The sequence below is a fragment of the Lonchura striata genome, chromosome 10, assembly GCF_050655825.1.
Source record: "Lonchura striata isolate lonStrDom1 chromosome 10, ASM5065582v1, whole genome shotgun sequence".
Lineage (NCBI taxonomy): Eukaryota > Metazoa > Chordata > Aves > Passeriformes > Estrildidae > Lonchura > Lonchura striata.
Genome location: NC_140712.1, coordinates 10,291,371 through 10,316,392, shown reverse-complemented (window position 1 = coordinate 10,316,392; position 25,022 = coordinate 10,291,371). Strand labels below are relative to the sequence as shown.

The 25,022-nt window shown below is 37.6% G+C and overlaps 1 protein-coding gene across 4 annotated transcripts in view; it reads right to left on the bottom strand.

Moving 5' to 3' along the window:
• LRRC49 (leucine rich repeat containing 49) overlaps positions 1–25,003 on the bottom strand; it is a 43,184-nt gene extending 18,181 nt beyond the window's left edge. Inside the window, exons 1-10 of one of the 4 annotated variants that reach the window (XM_085588697.1) lie at positions 24,898–25,003; positions 22,927–24,540; positions 21,485–21,547; positions 21,044–21,131; positions 18,763–18,862; positions 17,993–18,196; positions 16,613–16,679; positions 12,581–12,724; positions 8,040–8,101; positions 2,219–2,366 (exon numbers count right to left, since the gene is read on the bottom strand). In XM_085588697.1, coding sequence (XP_085444823.1) covers positions 2,219–2,366; positions 8,040–8,101; positions 12,581–12,724; positions 16,613–16,679; positions 17,993–18,196; positions 18,763–18,862; positions 21,044–21,131; positions 21,485–21,547; positions 22,927–22,998 — 948 coding nt within the window. In that variant the 5' untranslated portion in view covers positions 22,999–24,540; positions 24,898–25,003. Of the gene's footprint in view, positions 1–2,218; positions 2,367–8,039; positions 8,102–12,580; positions 12,725–16,612; positions 16,680–17,992; positions 18,197–18,762; positions 18,863–21,043; positions 21,132–21,440; positions 22,048–22,217; positions 22,465–22,926; positions 24,541–24,897 lie in introns of those variants that run through there. The other 3 variants (XM_085588699.1, XM_085588698.1, XM_085588700.1) reach the window with 3 other exon arrangements.
• Between the last annotated feature and the right edge of the window lie 19 nt (positions 25,004–25,022).

The window sequence follows — 25,022 nt, the reverse complement described above, 5'->3', positions numbered from 1 at the left end:
CCCCAACTTTAACAGTATTAGAATAATTACAGTGCTCAAATGTTTTATTCCAAGTACAGTGTCTTTGGTTTTCATGGAACCTCTATGTTTCTGAATAGTGCTCTAAGGCAGAGAAGAGACAGCTGTCATTACGTTTTTGCACCAGGGCTCCTTTCTCCAGGGAATCCTGTTGAAAAAGCCTGGCACCAAAGTGTGTATCTTCTTGAAACTAAACATAAATGAAGCTTCTAAGTCTCATGCAAACTTCTGACAATATCCTTCAGTAAAAGAAAAGCTAAAATCAGAACTAGCAACTGTGTAAAAGACAGTTCTTGAGCAGAAAAGCTTCTGAACAAGTTAGTAAAGAATTCCTAGTCAGAAAAAAAACCCAACAATCATCCAATTCTCAGTTTATTATAAGAAAAAGCAACCCTAAAGTTCAAATGGCCTAAATGTTCTTCAGGTTGATGAAGAAAAGATCCTATAAATGTAATTAGAGTTCAGTTTTTTACACTAATCAAGAGTGCAAGTCACATACTCAACACTGCAAGTCCATTCCCCACCAGGTGAGATCTACCCTTACAGCTTGACAGCAACAGCATATTGCAGTGCTAGGCAGAATAGCTGGATTTGGGATTGCCAGCTCTTTAATTTTACCACAGATCCCATGATACTTGTTATTTTTCTTTAAATCCCAGTTTCTTAAGTCATAAGATTATCTGGGTAACAGTTTTTATTGGAGAAAATATATAGCACCCTCTACGTGGAGAAAAATGTTAAAAGGCTCAAAAAACAGAAGGCAAATAAAGAATGTAAAACACATTATTTTTACAAGTAGGTTTATGAGCAGCACAACTGGTGAAGCCTGGTTTTCTATGGCTTTTTTGTCTTTGTGGTTGATTCTCTGATGTTTAACAAGGTGCAAACCCAGATTAAGTTCTTCCCATGGCTGTGAATTTCTGACATTGTTTCCCCCATACAGATCTCAGAGTCTAAAAAGGAGTTTGAGCTCTTCCTACAGTTTTTCCCATCACTGATATTTCCACCAGGATCCATCCCTGCTTGACAAGGGTTAAAGTGGGAAGATGGAAAGATACTTTCTTTATGCAACTCAGGTTCCTGAAATAATACTGATAAAACAAGTTTTTTAAAAGCAAAGTAATTAGCAATTACTAAGTCAGTATAAAGTCATAACAAAAGTAGCTATTAAGCAATTATTAGGTCAGTATAAAATATAAAAGCCCCTGAAGCTTAGAATATCTGTGAACAAACAAGTATTTAGTATTTTCAATGACAGAAGCAAAACTCTCATGTCCCAAAGTGCTTTCTTTTTAAAATTATTCCACACACATTATATTTTTCAGCCTAACAGGCTCAATGAAAAAGCATCAGCTGCAATTCACAATGCAGTACAGCCTTTGTACAAAGCAAATGAGCATTTAAGAGAAGGTGTATGTATCAGCACCTGGTCCAAAAGGTTACCACTGTATCACTGTTGCTTGCTGCTGGACAGATTTCTCTGGTAAGAAATCATGCTTACACATCACTTTCGAGTAGGCACAGAAGAATTAGCAGGCCTATTCCTATATTAAAAGATAAAATAGGTCACATTATGGTAAGACCCTGGTGATTGTCTTTCATTCCCTGGAGTGGATTTTCAAGAAGCCTGTAGAGACTGAGTTCTCTCTTCCCTTATCAAGATTACTTGAGCAGCAGAAACAGAAATTATGAGGGAGAGTAGGTTAGGAAGAGAGAAATTCAGACAGACACACAAACTGTGTGATCATCAGATCTCCCTAGGGAGGCTGATTAAAGAAACCAATTAAATTCTTAAATAAAAGATATCAATTACAGCAGTTTTAGGGCAAACAGACCACTCCTTTGGAAGTTATGTGCTGTTCCTTCTCAACTATACAAAAAATCAGCAAAGACTGTTAGGAAAAGTCTAACCAAAAATTTTGCAGGCTCTCTCATGTCACATGGCAGCTGAACATGCATCATTTGCTGCTGGAGTTTAACCACTTCAAAATAAACACGTTAAATCAAGTAAATGCAAACCCTTACTTTATACTGAACTAAAGAAAAGGGTTAAAGTTTTAAATATTGTCATGTCTATTCACCATTCAATTCCATAGTAAAGAAAAAAACTTTGTATTTTTAATATACACATACACAGAGAAACCCTGCATTTTACTTCCGATTTGATCTATTAAATTTGATGAAAACAGAAATTTCTTACTGTGATTCTCTTCATATCTAGCTGTCGGAGCTGCATCATATGATGGAGAACAGTGTGTTTGTACCATGTCTCCTGAGCTATTGGATTGCCATCAAGGGTGATATCTGACAAGGATGAGGAATCAGCAAGGCACAGAATATCCTCAAAACTGTAACCAAAAGAGTTTAAAGTTGAAATTTCATGGAGTAGGAATAATTTTGAGATGGAAGATTTTATTTCTTAAGGACAGAACATAAATATTTAACTGCACTGAAACACTTCCACGTATCACTGCATATGATAAATACAAGTATTCTGAAACACCAACAGCTTCTGCTGGTAAACCTTTTATTCCCTTCACATACAGGTAAAAAGATATGCAGAATAAGGAGAACTATAGGAGTATTTAAATCAAACCCCCTGCTAAAATATGATGCATATAAATTCATATTCAGAAATACAATAGGTGTATTTGCCATCAAAGGCAGCATGAAAAACCTGGAAAGTACAAGGAGAGAAAGCCAACCACAAGTATCACAGAATGATCCTAAGTGTTTGAATAATCATTAATATTGGAAGTAAAACAACTACAAAACCATCATCTTCAAAACAGATTAGTCCATTAGTTTGAGCTCAGTCTACAACCAGTTGGCTTATTAGAACACATCAGATTTGGTTACCTGCCAAAAAATAACTGAACTGTGTAAAACACATTTAGAGATGTATAACTTCTGTAGTGTTCCTTTTGTTGAAAATGAAATGTGAAAAAAAGCAGCTCAGATATTTAGTATTTTTAAACAACAGAGAACTATTTGACTGGATTTTAATACAAAAAGCTGAATAGTTATGGTACTAAATAAGACTGCCTAACATGTTTACAATGTATCTATGACACTGCACCATCCTTATGTCCTTTGGCATTCCAAAGTCAGGTCTGCCTTAAGCCAAGTCAAACCTTAAGTATGCCCTGAACTTAGTGATCAGAAAACACAAGCAGTACAGATGTTCATTTCAAAGACTGTCACTGAATAAAGTTGCAATAACTCTTCTGGTGCAATTGGTACAGCATGCAAGGAGCTCCTGCACTGTACACTCAAAGGGCACAGCAGAAAAGTGACAGTAAAGAGGAAGATATTACTGCCTTTGTACTTTGTGCATGAAAACAATCTAAAAACCAATGGAAAATAAACTGTGGGTAGATTGTGACAAACAGTGAAAGTTCTTAGGATATCTGAAGAATTGGCAGTTTTGTATGTGTATTTAAAGCTTGATTATTATTTTCTGTTTCTTTTTATGATCCTGTTTCCTTTCCAGAAAACAGCTTATGGAAGTGCATTTTTGGAAGATCAGTCTGACATATTACATAAAATATATACTCAATATGTCCTAAAGATAAAAGATAATCTTCCCAAATGACACAGACGTTAGTAAGGCAAACTCAAACATGTTAGAACAAAAACCCCCACAGTCTGAATTTCCATTGAGCTAGAACAAATTTTGCTTGAAAAATATGAAAATCTTTGGTCTTCAAAATTATTTTAAGTATATTTGAAAGCATTAAATATATTTATTCCAAGTACTTACCACTAAACATTTAACCAAAGAGTACTTCTTCCACTACATATGATTTACACATTTTTAATAAAAAACAATTTCTTCAGGAAATGACAGAAAAGTTGAAAGATTACTAGTGTGTTTTCAAGACCTTCCACTTACACATACTGCTGTGCTTTGAAATTCTGACTGCTTCAGCATGCCAGAACATTCACTCTGGACCTAAAAACAGATGTGCTTGCTTTATCCTGCTTTTAGGTGGCCTATTAGCACATCAGTTTTAGAAAGAAAAAGTGCAAAAAAATGTTTTCACATCTTTGTATACACATAAAAAAACCTGAGCTTTAGAAATTCCATACAGAAAAGTTCATCTACTGTACTTGTCACACTGATACCCTAATCCTAAACTAATGAAAGCTTTAGTGTGCTACATTTCCAAACAGATGGCATGGGTTACAACCAAGCCTCTGTTGGCTTCCCAGCATGCAGATTGCTGGGACAGAGTCCTGTGGTGACCACCCAACACGAATCAGAGGCCACATCTCAAGGCTCTCTCCAGCCTCTGCTCACCACAAAGGAGCCTTTAACCTGCTCAGGAAATACAAAGCAGCTCTGGATGGTGCTGTGTCAGACTGCCTCTGTCAAATTTCTCAAGTGAAATGTCTGATTCTCTTTCCAAAAGACTCTCCTGCAGGAGACAACCACCTCTCATTCCTGTTCTTCTTCTTACATAAATCGTCTTTGCTGAAATTGTCTTTTCAGCAACACAGAAATAAGTCACAAATTTGGGCTAAATTATCGGAAAGTGTTTTCTGGAAATCTTTTGCAAATAGATCAGTTTTCCATCTTGTGTGCATGCTCCAAATCCTGCATCCAGTTCTCCCCTCTGCCCAAGGGACACAAAGCCACTTCCGCTTCTGATATCACAATGCAGTAATTAGTTAACAGCAGAGCACTCTGTAGCTCAGCCTGCACCAGCGATAGACACATTCACAGGACACAGGAACATTCATTTTCTGTTTTAACCTGCTTGTTTAGGGAGACAGTTGTTCCTTCTCTACACATTTGCATCAACTTTTAAAAGCGTGTTGCACAAAGGGGAAAAGCTCTGGAATAGAGAAGGAAGGCAACATACTTACTATAGTCTGAAAGAACACCCGAAAGGGAACGGTATGTTCAAAAATACTCCAAGAAGAAAACTTGTGTTTTTCCATGTTTCTAACTACTAAGCTATCTATGAAAACAGATGTAACTACTATGAACCTTTCATTCCCCTTTACTTGCTTTTGTTCAAGCATTTAACAATGCATCTACAAATTTTCATCTTGCTGAGTTAAAAAGGTACTTTCTTGTTTCTATTAGGCTAAGAACATTGCTTCTCTCAGGTTTCCAATTCAGCAACCAAATGAAGAACAAAAATTACATGAGTTTGTTTCCAACTCATTCCATATGCCTAGACTAAATGAAAAAGCCAACATAATGCTGACCTGGACAGCAGTGTAACACTAAAAATATGGGTTTTTTTTCCAAGATTAAAAAATGGTCTTCCCTGGTTTCACATGTTCAAACATGAGCAATAATTTACTTTCCGATTATCTGTGGCAAATCTTTTCTGCAAATGTTACTGCAATGTCTTCCCTATGCCACATGACAAATTAAAAATGGGACTTCTCCCATTTCTTTATAACAAGTCCTGTATATAGATATTGCCTTCAGCCATCAGGTATAAACACCTTCAGTGTGTAACTGCTTAGATTGTTTGGGCTGAAGCCAAAAAAACAGGACTTCCTTTGTTGCCTGTCAGCATTAAGTTCAGTTTTAGCTTGCATTATCTTGCCAGTATATCCTTTTTTACTAAAACTTCTGCAGAGAAGCAGCAGCATTCTGAGCCCTTCTCTGAAGTATGAGGTAAAAAGAACCATGGAATATCCTCATGTTTAAAATTGTGACAATTTTTAATGGCATTCCCGAGTCTTCTACTGAAATATTAATTCAGTATGTCAGCATGCGTCAATTTAAGACTTAAGTATTGTCACTGATACAAAAATAGAAACAAGAAAATATTTCCATGAAAGCATTGTCTCAAAAATTTTATTTAAAAAATAAACATTAATAAAATATTGCAATGAAATGGTAACAAATATATTCAAGTTCTGGCAATTTTGTTGTTTGTTTTCATTTACAGGGGGATCTTTTTTATGCACCTACAGATAAATTAATTAAGAGTATTTGTGCACCAATTTGCTTGTCAAACAAAATTCAGTTGTATAGACAGTCGTTTTTAGGAAAAATAATTTTTCAAATTACCCTGTGGTCCAGAACAAATGGGGTAAGCGACTCAAAAGCAAGGAAAAGCATTTTAAAGGGTGTAGGAATGGTCAGATACAGCACAGCAATTCATTGGTGTTATGGTTGCAAAGAACTTCCTCAGTCAGTTGAAAGAGTATCAAGCCAAGCATCAGATCACAGATGGTCAAGAACATACTTGTTATATTTAATAACTTCCCGGTAGAAAACATATATACTACATAACTCTAAGTAAGGATTTTTTTAGAGGGTTTTAGCCTTCAGAACTGCTATATGTAGTTAAATTTATCATTTAAAAAACTCCAAGCTGAATGTATTGAAAATAAATTTTTCCTTTGTGTGTTTTAAAATAATCCACTTATCTACCCATATGCATATACAAAACTTAAAGATGAGCAATATCTTTTGTTTAAGATTTTTTATACCTAATCCAACTGCAAACTCAAATTGAATTATCTATTTCCATATATGTTCTAGATAAGTATTTGTAGTTTACAAAAATCCTGACTTGATCTAACAATAGACCAACTAAAGCCCCCATGGATAAATGACAAAAATTTTTATATAGTACCAAGAAGCAAGCTACTGATCACAAACTTTGAGAAATCTATCAAAACCTCACAGAAAATTCCAAGCATTTTTCCTTCACTGAACAATGTAAAAATAACATGAATTTGCATAAAACAATATGAGAAAGCAGTCAGAAAGTCACAGAAAAGACACCAAGTCCATAAAAAGACAGGGCAATTTCCCTGACTGCAGTGATGCTCCCTGACAGCGAGGGAGCCAAGCTGCTGCAGTCTCCTCCTTGCTCCTGCCAACCTGAGACTTTTTTTAGAAAGCCAGAAACAAAGGCAAGTCTCAATTCTGGAAATGATTCAAAAGCAGCAAAATGCTAAGCCCCCCTCTTCACTTCTTAAAATAAAAAGACTAGCAAATTAACTAAGGGGAGAGCACAAAGACTCCTGCAGCTCATCTCTGAATTGTTTTTAAGTGTTTAACTGCCATGAGTATTTAAGATGTACTGCATTTGTACTTTAAGAACCTAAGGAACACAGACAAGTAGGTTGGAACTATCTGCAAAACACATAATGCAGGTCAATATAAAATGTTTGAGTAGCTACTACAATAAAAGCTCCTACTAAGTACATTTTACAGAGAAAGCAGATACCACATGAATAGCATGGCATTTCCAGTAATTAGAACATGAAGCATCTTCCCCTACCCCACATTTAATTATTTGATTCTAAACAAAGAAAGCTGCTGGTGATCAAGGGATTAAAAAAAGGACATACCAAAGTGAAGATAATGCAGGCACTTAGGGTTTTTTTCAAACACTGGCATGAGTTTAAAGGCAGAGTACAAAAATGCATTAATATGAAAAGGCACAGAAGACAAACATTTCTATTTATAACAAAATGCTCTTGTTACTTGAAACTGTATAAGCCCAGCTTTGTGAGTTGAGCTATTTTGCTTCTGCCATCTGGTCTGAAAGGGAATCATGAATATACCTCTCAGACTTTATTAATACATGGACAAGTAAAATACAAGCATGAAATAATTTACCCATAGCAAGCAGAATCTGACTCAGCAATTTGCATAACTCCAGAAATACAGTGATGGAATGTTAAATATAATTTCTACCTTGCATCATGCTGCTTTAACAGACAACTAGGTTAGCAGCAAAACAACATATTTACAAATCCACTTCTATTTCTTACCACTATAAACAGTATTATTCAATTAAAAATATGTTTCTTGATAGAATACTCATAGTACAACTAAATTTAAATGCAAAGGGTTTCAGGAATTTTTATACTTAAAGTAGAAAATACACAATGGCTTGATTGTTTTTATCTGATATGTTAGGGAAGGAAAAAAGGATCTGTACTTACAGTGTTCGAATTCAAATTTTCATGAAATAAAGCTTCAGTAGGATACTTTAAATTACTGCTAGGAAGCAAACTACTATTCCCCTTACCTAGATATATTGTTGAAGCTGAGGAAGAGACGCTGGAGACAGGGCAAAGTATCCACATCTTTCTAGAAAGAAAAGATAGGCATAAATTCAGCAGATGAAACTGGCTTTTGAGCCTCTTTACTTGGCCTGATGAAATGCTTTCATTTCTAAATGCTGTAACCTTGCTGCAGCATTGATTTCTGTTGAACGTGCAGCACCATCTCTCCCTAATGCAGACTGCAAGGGAGTGTTTCAGTGCAGATCCCACTCTGCAGAACATGCTGCATCACTTGCAAAGCAAATCATGTTGAAGAAAAGGAGGATAAGGCTGCTGCTGCTTTCTGAACAGGCTTCTGGGAAAAAAGCCAAGGTGCTTTCTCAGCATTTAAGCTGCAGGATAAACATGCTTTAAATAAAAAAAAAAAAAAAAAGCTTGCTGAAAAAAGGTTTTGAGGTTTTTGAAGTGCAATACAGCACTGCAATTAGCACTGCCAGACAGCAGTGACTCTCCAGTCAGAGAATGAACTGAAGGACTCTGTCACCTTTACAACCTCCACAATTAATATTTAGAAGGTATGTGTTTATAGAATACGAAACTCTAAATTTAATACCGCCACTAAATACCTTTGCAGAAAGCAAATAGTTCAAATATCAGTAAGATGAAACATATTAAGTAAGATCAAACTTCATTTGTGAAATGTACATCCATATCAGACAGACAGCACAGTCTGCAGGGACTCACAAGCCATTCGCACTTAACCCCTCAGTTCTAAGTCTGCATCTCCTTACCCTAACAGTGGCCATACTCCAACTTGAAACCAGAGGACATAAACCCGGGAAAGGGAAAGGAGCATCAGAGCTCAGTGTCTTGACTTTAGCCTACAACTCTTCCTCCCTTCATCAGATTTCTAACATGCCTATATAGTAGTTCAGAACAGTTCATTCCAAACAGGAAAACAAAGGCAGCTCTAACAAACCCTGTAACTCCTATTAATGAAACACTGAATTTAAGCTAACAAAGCTGCTGATAGTCACCACTGGATATAATGAGCAAGGCTTATGGGACCAAGTCTGCAGGTGAAAAACTCCTGATTCAGAGCTGTCCTGAGTCCTCCCAGACCAGACCACACAAAAGAGATGCATTTGGGTATCCCCTCTGTCCCTAAGGTTACTTGGTGTTGATGCTTAAAAGGGTGGGCACACATGATACAGGTGGATACTCACACAAGAACAGGCATTATAGGGTTGTGCACAGTAATGCTTAAGCAGCAATGATTCCACCTAATCACTGGGGAACACAAAGTAATTACCCTTCAAGACAAATTTCCTAGCCTGATGTTTTGCTATCTTGTAAAACATGTTGCAACTCTCATAGGTGTGGCAGGAAACACTAGACAGGATTGTTAAAAAAAAATAAATTCTCCAGCTACTTCAATTTTGATACAAAGTCTTATAGTGAGAAGGGCAGAGGGCAGGAGCTCTTTCTTAAAAAATGGTGAACACCTTGACCAGTCCTCCTTCAAGTCTAAGATCAAGCTGCAGATGACAAAACCCAAAATGCTAAATTTTTAATATCTCAAAGCAAACAAGCAGGTCAGTCTTCCAAAGAAAAATATAGATAATCTTCCTAACAGAGGCCCTAACTCACAACTAGATGGAAAGGATGGAAATGGATTATTCTGTTTGCTATTCTCCAGACAAGTCAGACTCTCTGAATAAATTTCAATCCTGTAAGATGCTTCTGCTATAAACCAAGACCCAGGACTGCCTCTGCAAATCCCACAGCTTTGAATCAACTACAGTTCATTATTACAAAAATAACTACTTATGAGTCAAGGATTTTCAGTCTATAGAAAAAAGCTCAAAGACAAAAACAGTCCCTAAACTCATAGTCCAAGGCCAGTGGATTGTAAAGGATCATTGCAGATTTAATTCCTTAAACTAGCTACAACCCAGTTGGATAACTGAAGTTATTCAATACAATAGATTGCAATGGACAGAGAGTTCAGTATGGAATCCTATTTTTGTTTGACAAATGAGATCATTATTTTTCCTACACAAGAATAATACACTTAGGGTAGGTCAAAGGGAGGTATGTGAAAAATAAGGTAGGTTCATAAAAAAATTCAAATTTATTTATATCAGATTAATTAAAAAAATTATTTTAGGACAGAAAATTATTTTTTAAATTTAGTTTAGATTCTTTCATTTGAAGGAATAATCAAGTTTAAAAAGCTTAAGTCATAATTCGCATTGTTACAGTAACTGAGTAACTAAAGCACAGTAACCAAATTCTTTTCATGAGCTTAGGAGTGAATACTTTGCACCTAAGTGCTACATCATAACATCATGATTAAAATATCTCCTCCACCTGCACAGTCAACCACATGAACTTCAAATTAATCTTAAAAAAATATAACCCCCCCTTCCTCAGCTACTCAAGTGCTACAGAAAAAAAAGTATCTTGGGTATTCTTTCCATAGAATGATATATTTCTTTCCATATTTCTGCATTTTTAGTAATTTCCTATTGCAACAGAATATGAATTTCCATACAAAAGGAATGCAGCTTTTTCATTTAAAAAAACCCCAAACAAATATAAGTGAAGAAACACACGCACATTATTGTACACACAGAAAAAGACAACACCTATCATTAACATATGAAAAAATATTTTTTTAGGAGCCATATTTACTTAGTTTTAGACAGTACAATGTGTCCAAAACTCAAACAGAGTTAGTGCCATACTTGCTAAAATTACCATTCAATGAAAAATGAAAAACAAAACAATCCACACTCACAAAACTGTATTTCATTAGAATTTAATCAGAGTAAAAACCCAAAAAGATACTGAAAACAACAACTTAAAAAAGCCCACAGTCCAACAAGTAAAATAAATATTTCCCTGAAGAGAATATTATCTTCTGAAACACTGTCCCTGACAGGAAACTCTAAAACATTGAGATACAGCAGAGCCCAAGTCTGTAATTCACTAATTTAAATTTCATGCTTTCTCCACTTATGACAGCAGAAAGTACAAGTTGCACCTGAGAGAACTGAAAAGGCAGAAGCTACAAGCAAGGAGAATTCTAGATAACATCACTGACACAGGGGAAGGTACAGTGGCAGAATCAGCAATGAGCAGAAATTTCTCATTTTTGAAATGTAAAAACAATTCCTACTTGGCAAATAGCAGAAACTGAAGGAAAAAAAAAGGCTCAGCAGCAACAGGGGACCAGGAACTAAAAAAATTATGCAGGCCAGAAAAAGGTAGCTATCTAAGTAAACTTTTATTTTAAAAAGCTCTTGCTTGAATAATCCACTTGCCATATCTGAACTACAACTCAAATTGCAAAGTTAAGATTTTAATTTTTAGAATAAGAATTGTCAGAATCTGTGGTATTGATGATTCCAAGATTTTAAAAAGTCTCTGTCTTTCTGCCCCGTTGCCAAAGAAGAAGTCATCATTCATCTGTGCTGGTTTTCAAGGTTGTTCATTCTTGCTTATCTCTAACATGTTCTCTGTCCTGCAGGGCAGCGTGTGGGGCTCTGCCCTCAGGGGGATGTTACAAACATTAAATACCAGAAACTCCCTGTGCTGGATTTACAATAATGTGCCAATATCTGTCACCTACGTTGAACAGCGTCCCCAACCTAAACCAATAGAAAAATGCCAACACTACAGTGAAACATGGAGGACATGAAGGAGGAGAAAAAGGACAAGACACACCCAATTTCCTCCATCTTGTCCCCTTTGAACCCCTAATCTAGAATCCTAAAATTTTACTTTTGCACCCATGCCACACTTAATTATTACTCATATCAAACACTCAGAGCTTGTAATTAATCCTGTAAGACTGAAAACTCTTTTCCATGGACAGAGATCAGAGACAGTGTCTCTTGGAGCTCTGTACAGGGGGGTTCTCGGCTCCCTGCCAGGGTCCCAGACCTTCCAGGGCAGCCAGAGGGAAGCTCTGGATTCCCACAAAGAATACTTTAAATACTGAGTTGAAGCTTCCATTCGAAAACTCTGCTCTTACAATCAATACCTGTTTTCTTTGCATTTGCCCCAGCAACATTCTTAAGTTGAAATTTAAGATGGTCTTATGGCTTGGCTAACTGACAGAAATTGAGATGATTTGTTTCTTGAACATGAATTTGTATGGAAGAAGAGTATCTAAGTTTGCACGTCAGAACCACAACATCTCTTCTCCTCTCCCCAAGGAACATCATAAGCTTTCAAGATTTGAAACACTACAAGTCATCATAGAATCACAGCATAGTTTGGGTTGGAAAGGACCTTTAAAGGTCATCTAAGTCCCATCTTCCTGACAACATTTAAAGAAAATAACACCAAAATGAATGTGTTTGTTTCACCTTTATGTTGTATAATTAAGTATTGCAGCAGAACAACATAAGCAACACAATATGAGGAAACACCATATGTCAAAAATCTGAAACACTGATATAGTCTAAAGAAGTTAGTTAACATTCATTTTGTCAAAACCAAGGAAAAGGAAATGAAAAAGAAAAAAGAGAAGGACAAGAGTTTTGCTCCTTACTATAGCAGAGACTTGATTATGACGGAGGTTGAGCTCTGCGAGTGAATCCAGTCCATTCAGGTTCTCTACAACAGTGAGGAGGTTCCTGGCAAGGTTTAACACCCTCAGTTCACTTAAATGACCGATGTTTTCTATTTTGGCAATCTGTCAGAGATATGATAAACATGCACACTGTGTTTTATATGGATATAAAATATATGTGTATATATATATATATTTATGACACACATTTTCTAAAAGTGTACATGAACTATCAGCTTCATACAATAGTGTGCCTGTGTTTCTCTAAACCATGGTACTCAGAGACCAAGAACAAGTATTCACCCACATTTTTCTTGCCATCCTGCAGAGAAATTCAGTTAACATTTCCTTCTATCCCATCAGAAATAAGGTTATTTCAGCTGTGCTGCTCTGTAGCAGCAACCATGAAGACACAAAACCAAAACAACAGCGATGGTATTGTGGTATGCCAAAATGGGGGAATTTTGTGCATGGTTGAGCCTTAATTTGTCTGCAAAGGCACTCACTTATTTCCCTGGGATTAGAAAAGGGAGGGACCTAACCAAGATTGAATTACAGTAAACAGGCAGCTGGCAGATGCTTGTTTTTATACTTAATAACCTATTTTAAAGACTCGCGATAATGACAAAGCAAAAGAAAAAAAAGGCACAAAAAGAGCAATAATAGCTAATGATCCTTAATTTTAGTTTTTATTTCTAGAAATACCATTGTATTTTACAGAGGCATTGATCAATGCTCTGATGATTCAGTATGGGTTGGTTTGTTTCCTGCTGTTAATGTTTCCCAGTGATCCACACAAGGCTCTCTATCCAGGTAGTTATTTCTCATGGCAGGGTGGGATCTGTCCTCCAGCCTATGCTGAATTCATGCCTGACTTGCACACAGGGAGAAGGACAGCCACTGCACGAGGGACAGTAGGGTACTCTCAGTGAAATCCATGCAGGGTGGCAGAAAGAAGCCAGCAGGTTTTCCTGTGGAAAATACTTAACAGCCCCAAGGCTTTGGCAGTGCAAAGAGCTACCAACACAGATCATTCCCTGACAATTAAAATTAACATCTCTGGACCCCTGTGAGCCCCCTTTAGCACCCAGTGCCCAGGCACACTATCCTCCTCCAAGAGGCCAGCAGTGCCATGGTGCAGAGCAGTAAAGAGTGGCTGGTGTCTGACATGGAACTTCCTGCTGCTTTACCCCAGTGCAAGTGTGGCCATGCCATTCTGCACAAAGTGTCTAGCAGCTCCTGGAACAGAAGAGGTAAGGTAGCCATTATTTAACAGTTTGAGGATGCCCCATTTTGTTGGCAATTTCTATATATCCATACACATATATGTGTACATGTGACTGCAATATGCTGTTATAAGAAATATTTCAACAATTTCTCAATTAAAAAGCGTACAAAAGTAGATACAAGGCCAAAATTAAATAACATCTTAAACTTTTGATTCAAAGTGCTTAAACTTTTGATTCAACTGCTAATTAAACTATTCATTTATGAGATTTCATACAAAAATACTATAGCAAGAGGAACAGAAAATACCACTTTTTAAAAGATCTTTATACAGAGATATTTTTTTTTTAAAAAGCAACCCCAAGAGCAGACAGTTGGCATGAAGACCACAGAGCTCTGCTGATGTCTCCCCAGCTAGAATTACAGGCTAGAATGCCACAGTCTAGAATATTAATCCTGGGATTTCACTGCTATTGCAAAAATAATGATTTCATCAGCAACATATAGAAATACTCTTTACCACTTCGCTAAGCTTTAAGATTAGCTTTACTGTATTGCCTATTTCCATTAGGCATGCACACATGAAGGTACACCAGCTTTTCATATGGACTATTAGGTAAGATATAATACAAGCTATTATCACTTCCTCTTGCATGTTTCAAATAATTAGTATATAGTATCAAAAAGAAATTAGTACACAAGTCAAAGTCTAGTTGTAAATACTGAACAAAACCACTATTTATTTTCTCATTTGCTTGTTTCTTTGAATACCTCACTATGAAATAGAATTCAGAAAAATACTTTTATGCACCAAATAATCACCCATCAATAATTAAATTGCACAAATGAAAGCTGCATATTTAAAAAAATTTTTCGAGATTAATGAAAAGAAGTTCATGCATAAAAAAATCAGGTTGCATAATTTTACTTACATCTTGAACTTCTGGAAAGAAAAATGATTCACAGAATTAAACAGAACACAGGAAATTACTCCAATGACATTTCATATTTAAAGCAGTCTAGAATAAAATTTATGTGTAGAGCCCCCGATTGATGCAATTCGGTGTCTATATTACTGTGTTAATAGTTAATCTAGTGTATTTCCAATACCTTGTCTCTAACTTGTGCACAGGATTTAATTGTTCAGTGTTCACCTGGGATCACTGGTAACATATAAGAGATCCTGTACATCCCAATGCTCAATGATTATTTTCGTTTTGCTGAACACCACTGAGATAAGTCTGGCTTCAATTCTCTGATGTGTTGTTTAAATTTCTACATTCTTACACATGAGAAACCATATTTTGAAATTCTCAGAGCAAATTATGTTGCTGAAATCTGCTCTTCAGAAATTTGCAATGTAGATAAAATACCCTTTAAGATAGACAAGAAGGCTGCCAAAAATAAAAATCCCATGAATTTAAATAGTTAAAGGAGCTCCCTTAATTCAGGGTTTTATAAGCCAACAACAACAAAACCCATCCTTCAAAACAAAGCACTAGTCCACTACGATGTATCCCAAACACAGCATTTTCCCCTTCATTTCTTCATTAAGCATTCAAAAATAACTAATGATATGGGATGGCAGATTGTTATAAATTTTGAATTCCTCAAAGGCAGGGAAAAAAAGAACTTACACAGGAAAACATGCTTATCTTTGACTAGAAAGAAAGAGAAAGATAATTTATGTATGGAAGATAAGTTCATAGCCTTTATTTGGTCTTTATATGAAAAATACACTAAATCTACCAAAAAAGGAAATAACTAACTCCATTTCCAAACATTTTTGCCCTTCACATCTACATTTATGATGAAAATACTTTGAAAACCAAAATAATTTCCGAAATTCCAAGATTTAATGTTAGCTCCTGACATATTTGTTACATTCCCTGTATCAAAGCAGGCCTATAATTATGAAGTTGATCCAGCAACAATCAGCCCAAAACTCCTAGTAAAGTTGCAGATAATGTAAATAGTTAGATAGATACTTGAAGACAAAAAAAATCTCCACTTTACATCAAAATCACTTGTAAGAATTGTGCAAGATGTGTTTAATTTTCATCAGTGATTCCTTCATTTGTGCTGGGAAAGCTTGCTGACTGCCACAGCTGCAGTGTTAGTCTGCAAGTATTTTTAACAAAAACATAACTCCCCATCAAATTTCCAACAGCAATACAAAAAGGATTGTGTTGTTCAAACAAACACTTATGAATGAATATGTTTGGAGATGGCCAAGACTCCAAGGGTAATGCCATCACTGGGCATAGAGTGCCTCTGCCACTGCACAACGTGCTCATTGTTCAAATAATGGGATTTAAAGCGCCACAAACTTCTTGCACCACTTATAAGTCCCTACAATCCTAACTTGTCTTTTTCTTCTCTTTTACACGTGTGTAGGGAATCTGGTTTTGTCAGACCACCAACAGTAAAAAAAGCAATCAATTGTACCTAAAAATGTTATAGCAGTTCTAGGACTGTGTTACTTTAACTGCACCAGAACTGCTTGTGGTAGTTTACTGTTCTGTAGGTAGGAGTGTCATCATACTCGGCTAACTCAGCATTTTAATCCCTGTATCCTTTCTGAAGTACAACACTGAAAGCACAAGGTACAAAAATTCAAAATAAAAATCACAACACCATTTATTAACTTATTGACTTCTGTGATCCCAAGAGCTACAAAATTTGCCACCAGTTCCCTTTAAAGAAACAATACTTGGGTAGAAGACACAGCAAATACATGATGTCTACACAACAAACATAAGCAATCAAGTTATTGTACTGTACCTGATTTCCATGGAGATCTAAAACATCAAGGTTTTTTAGGTTCTCCAGATTTGAGATCTTCTTTATTCTGCAAGATTTCAATTATGACAATTATTTTAAATATTAGATTAAAAGAATCTTTTCTTTTCCAGTCAGTACAAAATAAAGCCTTTTTTTTTACTAACAAGAGTAACAGAAAAAAACCAAAATTTTGAACCATGAAAAAAAAATTGACATATAAATGAGTATGATTTTAACACTATCATCTTCCTTTCTGACTGTCAATAATTCAAGGGGAGCAGAATTTATGTGGCTCTTCTAGAAAGAAGAAAAGGATGGAATTCTTGCTCCACTAGCAACCAAAGTCAACAACTTCATTTTCTCAAAAATTTTCTGTCCTGTCATATTTTGTCAGATTCCAAACCTAGGCTATTACACACCCAACAGCATCATCTACTGGCTGACGACATTAAACACAGGTATTGAGCATTTGCTTTGAGAGTAATCAAAGATCACACACAGGTCAAGCTGAAACAAGTTGGTAACAACTCTGATGTGTAACCACTCACTCACTAATAGGCCAAGTCCTAACTACCTCAACACCACACTCCTAAGGTAAACTGCACTCAGGGTGGTTATGATAAGGAAAATAATTCTTCAAGGCATTTAAAATTGTAGTACCAACAACCCCAACATTTTACTATAAACAAAATTGATTTCTACAGGTGAGATTTTTAATACAAAAGCTCTTAGCTCTAGTAACATATGGCACTATTGAAACTTCTCCGTTTAGAACACAGGCTGAATTAGGAGGTACATTCTTTATAATCTGCACATAACTGAAATCTGGTCACCAGTTCTCACTTCACTGAATGTAAGAAAATGAGGAAAATTTTTAAAGTCAGACCACAACCTTTAGATGTGTGAGCAATTCCACAGATACATGTATTAAATTATTAAAATTATTAAAGGCTACAGGACTAAAAGCAATAAATAAGCATTAAAATGCATGACTCATCTGTCTGGTATGTTTCCCAGATAAATTCATCAGGCAGAAATATTTTTATAGGCTATAAATAATCAATTAATACTACATTTGATCTGAAAAAACATTCCACACAAATCTAAGAACACATTTAATAATCAATCAGAAGATTATATGGGAAAATGTGAAGTACTTTGGAAATGTTGCTTAAATTTACTAAGAAAAAAAGTTTTGAAGAACATGGCACACAAAATCTGTGTGCTTCCTCAGCAGGATCCCTGACAGCTAATCTTAGGCCAGGTCTCACTGGTGTAACAGCAACATCACAAACTGGAAACTCTAACAGAAGCAATGGGAATTCACAGCTGTTACACCACAAGAGGTAGAGTGCCTTAGTTAGGTTTTATTATTTTTACCTGTTCTTTCCCAACAGAAGGACTCTCAGGGATCTCAAAGTTGAAACCCCACTTATCTCTTCAATCTGATTATCATATAAATCTAAGAAAACAAGATGGTGAAGATTAGAAATATTTTGGATACGAGTTATAAAGTTATGCTGGAAATTCAAAAGACGAAGGTGATCTTCCCCATCAATAATCGGGCACACTGTCAATTTTTGCCTGGAAAAAAAAAAGAAAAAACAGAACACACAAGTAAGTAACAAATCAGTGATCCACCTTCTGCTCACCCACTCTGACTGAACAGAGAAAAGTATATTACCTTGGTTAAGACAGCATTAATTAGGTTTGCTAATTAATTTCTGTATATAAAGCAGAAACTCCTGCCTATTAAAAAAATAACCTGACAACACAGCAGAAATACTTCCAAAATTGTCTAAACCCCTCTCCTCTCAGAGATTTGCTTGTTACATGGAAACTACATGGAAGTTGCGTTGTGACCACACTAAAATTCCAACAGATGTAGTCTCACACTCAGGTTTTTCTTCAGCTATCACATGAACTGCTTGCTCAGGTCAGAAATCTGCCTGCCTTAGATGACTGCTCTATGGATATATTCATCACAAGGACACACACAGAGATTTTCTCCATGGGACAGAGTTCTCTTAGAAACACACACACAAAACCCAACAACCCAAACCCACCACTGACTGCAGCCATTAGTGGGGCACTGGTCACTCTGGTCACTTTAGACCAGGGCCAAGACTCTGGCATGTGCAGCCTCTCACCTTTCCAGGGTAAGTCTGTCTGAGTTCAGGATTTTTTCTTCAGCAGTACGTTGCAATACAGGAAATGCTATTGATGAACTGCTCCCAAAATTTGTGTTATCTATTGAAAAATCATACAGACAATACATGAACTACTTCTCTGTAGATACATGTCTTGAACGACAGGTGATAAAATTTCTTTCTTATAAAAAGAAAAGCATGAAAGTGCTTTTTGCCTACATTCAGTAATATGATTTATCAGTTTTCTTTCCTGATATTATGACTATATCCCTCTCTATCCTCTTTCCAAAGTACATCTATTTCTTTACTTTGAGATTTTTCAACAATTTGTTGTAAGCAGATATTTTGGAAATGCCTTTATTTTTATTAGAATTACCCAATGATACTTTAATATAGGATTGTAAAATTGTTTCAGTACCTGAACTTAAGGTATTACACAACTTAAAATAAATTGAAAAAGACACAGATCAAATAGATGCTGATAGAACTAGAAAATAAAGCACTGAAATATTGAAACACTCTCACTGAGCCACAAATAAATGCAAAGTCTTTCAAAGGTAAGTGCACACAATACCTAGAGATCATTGGTATTTCACTCCTTTATCAAGAAACAGGCAGCCCTTGAAAGCATATTTATAAATTCATCCTTATGCCTTTCATTAATATAAGAGGAAAAAAGGGAGGACGTCTAAAAATACCTGCAAAATTAATCAACAAATGTGTTCTGCGAGCTTTGGCTTATTTGGAAAATGATCCACTGAAAAATACTGGTAAAAAATAGATCATTATTCATACACACTACTGCAAAATATAGGCTTGACTTCAGTGTGCTTGCTCTTTTTTTTTCCTCTTCCTTCAAACAAATCAAGTATGTTACCAGGAAAAACATCAATTCTGTAATATACAAGACAACTGTTTTACTACTATAGCAATGAGTCCATTGTTGCCTGACATATATTAGGTATCTGTTTGAGTAAAACAATTTGTCAGTCAATTTAGAATCTTTTTAGCGCTACTCTTCACTTTTATCATTAGCTACTCTAACAACATTCTCTAAGCATCCTTCAAAATCAAAACTGCTTTTAAAAAACCCCTAAAATATTAAAATCAATTAACATTGTTGCAAAAATCTTACTTAGTTGTGTCACAGGCTTTTAAGCCAATTATCAGTCTGAAACATGACAGGATGGCAGTAAAGTGACTTTTTTCTATTGTCATCTTCCTAAAGGCATATAAAAGATCCCTATTGCTGCTCTTTTGTTAAAGAAATATTTATAAAAAACATTTATTTAAATGCCTGTATTGTATTTTTTAAGAAGATTTCTAGTTGTTTCCTGACAATTGTCTACTGACCTCTCTTAACACCCAAAGGTAGCACCAGGAAACACCTTTGGTAAGGCTCCCAGTAAAAGACAGAGAGAGAAATGAGAAGATTCCACTGTTACCTGAAGCACATGAACTAAAAATGTGGCTGTTTTGTCATGCCCTGGGTTTTGTAGGGGTGTGAATAGAAATCTCCCCAAGTCCTGATAAAGACCTGGTACTCTGCTTCAACAACACCAAACCAGAAGATTCTGTCAGTCTGGATGGTGCTGGGCGATAGAGCTGCTCATTACATACCAAAGGACTTAATACTCTTTGGTCTGCACAGGGAACAAAACCAAACTGCAGACTTACTTTTACTTCATAAGTTGCAGAGTATCCCTAAAAGTCAACTAATTCTGAATGGCTGCTGGCCTTAATTTTTTACCAGAATGAATGAAGAGTTGCCATGATAACTAAATTGATCTTCTACTCATACCAATCATAGGCAAAGAGCATTCAGAATGGGTTGAAGTGGCAAGAAATGTTGTTTCAAGCCTCTTCCAGTTCTCACCACAGTTAGCAGTGATATCTTGCTTTGCAAAACCAAGAGTATGCAAACACAATAGAAAAACTAATTTTGTCTAAACATATTAAAATATTAAACATCCAGTAAAATGTCTGATTAGACAATTGTGTGGCTATTGAAGGAATATAGAGTAGGGCACTTGATAGGTTGTGGTTTTGTAGGTAGAAGAAAAAATGCTCTTGCATAAGTGAGGGGAAAAAAGGATGAAAAAAGGCAGGCAGTAGCACAGTGGGTTCAGGACATGATGCAACAAAAATTACATTGAATTACTGTAGCCAAATAGGAAACACTGTCACTCTTATGTTTTCTAATCATGATACAATCTTTCTTTACTTTTTAAAGACTAAAACAGATACAAAAGACAAACAAACCAAGCTCAATGAATATTACCTTGTCTTCCGGAGTAGTTTTTTTCCAGATCATGCTGCAGAAGCCTATTGTGGAAAGATGACTGCTCTTTATTTATTCTGAATTCAAACTGTAACACAATATTATAGACAAATGTTAAGAGCTTTCAAATGCAAATAATGTCTTTACACAAACACAACCTCAATACTAATAGGTCTCAGGAATTACAGGACAGAGGTACAGATAGAAGATTGAGAAATCATACATATACATACATATACCTTATGTCTGGCTATAGTATGTTTTTATTTTATATGTTTTTAATAGAGTTATATAAATTAACAAAATACTATCAGATACATTAGATATTGTAAATCAACAGGTGAGTATTGAAAAGCTAATTCCTATTTGAAAGCATACAAATTTGTCTGTATCATACCATACATTGGTTAATATAACTATCCAAAAAAAGGTAATAATTACTGGCTTGGTTTTTTCTGGTATTGATGAGGTCTGGATGACTAGCTGGAGACCACAATTATTAACCTGCAAATTAGAGGAAAATTAAATTAAATCCTACATTTCTCAAAAATATCAATACAATTGTTGATTGCAATATTGATATTGCATATCAACAGAACTGCTTTTTAAACAATAAAGTTATTTTCAACAGCAAAATCTGCCAAATAAGGAACTATTTTGCAAAATACTATGAAGAATACATCATGGCTCTAAGTATCGCTAATTTTTAGTTTACAAAAATCACACTAGTTTTAATTTTAAAAATACACTGAAAGCGTGACTTCCACGGGGATACAACTCTCAGAACGAAGAAAACAAGTGTTGACATTTAAATATGCCTTCTAGTATCAAAAGGCAAAACATGCTGCTCTTTCAGCTAGATTTACGCGACAAAACCGAAACGTTTGTTGTGCTCATAGGAGCACGGAAGGCTCATCCATGCACCTCCCAGTACCGCACAAGTGATGCCGGAGCTGCCACCCGCCCGGCAGCCCAGCCCCGCAGCTCCGCAGCCCCGGCAGCCCAGCCCCACAGCCCAGCCCCGCAGCCCCGGCAGCCCAGCCCGGTGGCCCCGGCAGCCCAGCCCGGCGGCCCCGGCAGCCCAGCCCGGCGGCCCCGGCAGCCCAGCCCGGTGGCCCCGGCAGCCCAGCCCCGCAGCTCCGCAGCCCCCGCAGCCCAGCCCAGCGGCCCCTACCGCTGCGGGCGCGGCCCGCGGGCCCCGGCCGGGCCGGCCCCTGCTGGGCACCATGGCCCGCTGTCCCTCGGCCCCGCACGGCCCCGCGCAGGCCCTCGGCCGCAGGCGGCCCCTCGGAGCCCCGCGATCTCAAGCAGCCTGTCAGAGCTCCGCGGTCACAAACAAGCCGCGGCCTCGCGCCGCCGCCCTGTCGGAAATGGCTCCGCCGTTACCGCGGACACCGCGGCTTCCGCCCCGCCCGCCGTCCGGGGCGGTGCCGAGGGGCGGGAAACCGTGAGGGGCGGGAAACCGTGAGGGGAGGGAAACCGTGAGGGGAGGGAAACCGTGAGGGGTGGATAAACCGTGAGGGGTGGATAAACCGTGAGGGGAGGATAAACCGTGAGGGGAGGGAAACCGTGAGGGGTGGATAAACCGTGAGGGGTGGATAAACCGTGAGGGGAGGGAAACCGTGAGGGGTTGATAAACCGTGAGGGGTGGATAAACCGTGAGGGGTGGATAAACCGTGAGGGGAGGGAAACCGTGAGGGGTTGATAAACCGTGAGGAGAGGGAAACCGTGAGGGGAGGATAAACCGTGAGGGGAGGATAAACCGTGAGGGGTGGGGAACCGTGAGGGGTGGGGAACCGTGAGGGGTGGATAAACCGTGAGGGGAGGATAAACCGTGAGGGGAGGGAAACTGTGAGGGGTTAGGGACGGACGGACGAACCGACCGATGGATGGATGGATGTGGCGCTCTGCGGTCCTCCTGCTGTGCCCGGCGTCACCCTCACACCGCTCCCCATAATAAAAAGCCGCTATTATGATTGTGTTTTTTCTGAATTCTACAAGCAAGTGGCTGTGTGTGAAAGCCCGTGACAGGGCGAGAAGCTGGATGGTTCCTGCCGTGCCTCAGAAAGTTGTCTTCTGTGGGCACAGACTGGTCACAAAATGTGACAATCACAAAATGCGACACTCAGCCTGTGCGAGCTCTAGGTGCTGATCCCGCAGCAGCTCCTGGAGCCCGGTGCTCCACTGATGTGTAGTGGATGCTTTTAAATACACTCATCGAGAAATTAGTGGTAGGAGTAACGGTGTGGCTGCCAGTGTGTGGAAGGGCTGTGAATTGCCTCATGGTGTCTTACCCAATCAGAATCATGGAATCATCAAGGTTGGAAGAGACCTTTAAGATCAAATCCAAATGTCAGCTCAGCAATGCAGCTGTAACCCCCTAAACCACAAACCACATGATCCAGTGTAGATCCAGACACTTAAAACACCTCCCTGGGTGACTTATTCCAAGGCCTGGGCACACAAACAAATATTCCAGGTTTAGCTTCTTGTATTGTAATTTTAGTTCCATCTGCTGGAAAATGCACCATAAGAAATCTGTGCAAATTTTGGATGTGCAGTTGAGGTTCACGGGTTTATGATGTTTACTGGATAGCAGTGAGCCATGGGTTTCCTTCTAAGGGACTTCTCTACATTAATACATTTCATTTTAAGTTCTGCTATATTTACAAATACTGCTTTATCTCTACTGGAAGTTAAGCACTATAAAGTACTGTTATATTAAAAGGAAAATAAAACAAAACAAACCCCAAAAACACCAGTCTGGTGATTTCAATGGAAATCTAATCAAAACAGTGTTTGAAATTACATCAGTCTTCATCTGGCCAAAAGCCAGTTCTGTGCTGTAGCCACTGGTAGAACAAATAAACACATCTAGTGTCCTCTGCCATAAAATCAAATTCCCTTAACCTTGACAGAAAGATATATCAGATAAACTGAAAGGTCACTCTCAAACATCATTTGGGTTAGCTATTTGGGTAGCACAAAATAGTTCTTTGTTCATACTCCTGACCTTGTTTGTGCTCAGGGAGACAAATAACTTCCATGAACTCATACAAAATCTGACCCACAGCCCCTGTCCATATTCTTGCCTAGAATGTGTAATTCATGTTTGTATTTCTGCATCCACTGAAAAAAATAGCAGCGATGCATTACCCAAGACATAATACAGAATGTTCCATCAGCAGAGAACTAGAGATTTGGTTAGTGATGCTTGTAAGCACATTTCATAAACAAAATACTTTATTGCTTAAGGCACATTTAAAAATCAGCCAAAGCCTGAGGCAGGGCAGTCTCAGAATGTGTCCATGCCAGCAAACCTGACTCATGAGGACTGTTTGCCACAGTAATGAGAAGAACTGGCCCTGAGTGCAGTCTCACTCTTTGTCCATCCACATTTCTAAGAAGAAAATATTGAAGCAATGCAGATATAAACAAGGATGCCAAAAATGAAGCCGTGACTTAAAGATCATTTAGCAGTTTGGGTACAGACAATACTGAAAAAAAAAAAAAAAAATCTTCCTTGAGTGAAGAATAAGTATTTACATGGTATATTGAAAAGCTTTTGATTCTAATATTTAGCACATGAATGTTAATGTCATTTTAGTAGCTGAAACACAGTGCAATAGTCTGAATTATAGGGCAGTAGTCTTAACTACAAAATAATTACTGCCTAAATATTTCAGAAAAAGGGGCTGTATTTTAATTAGTTCTTAAGGGGGGATGCTTTTATTCTGTGTAAGTGCCATGCAGAACGATAGAGGAGACTCCTCTGCAAAACCAACACGTATACAGTCATGTTCACTGTGTATCTTATTTCCAAATCTCAACCTCGGCATTTAAACCACACTTACCCCGACGAAACCTTTCTGACTTTCGCAAAACGCAACGCTCTGGTCAGGGAGCGGCGGCGCAGCGCCAGGGCTGCACCAGGAGAAGAGAAGCAGGCGCTGCTTTCCGCTGAGGAGCCCGCTGTTTT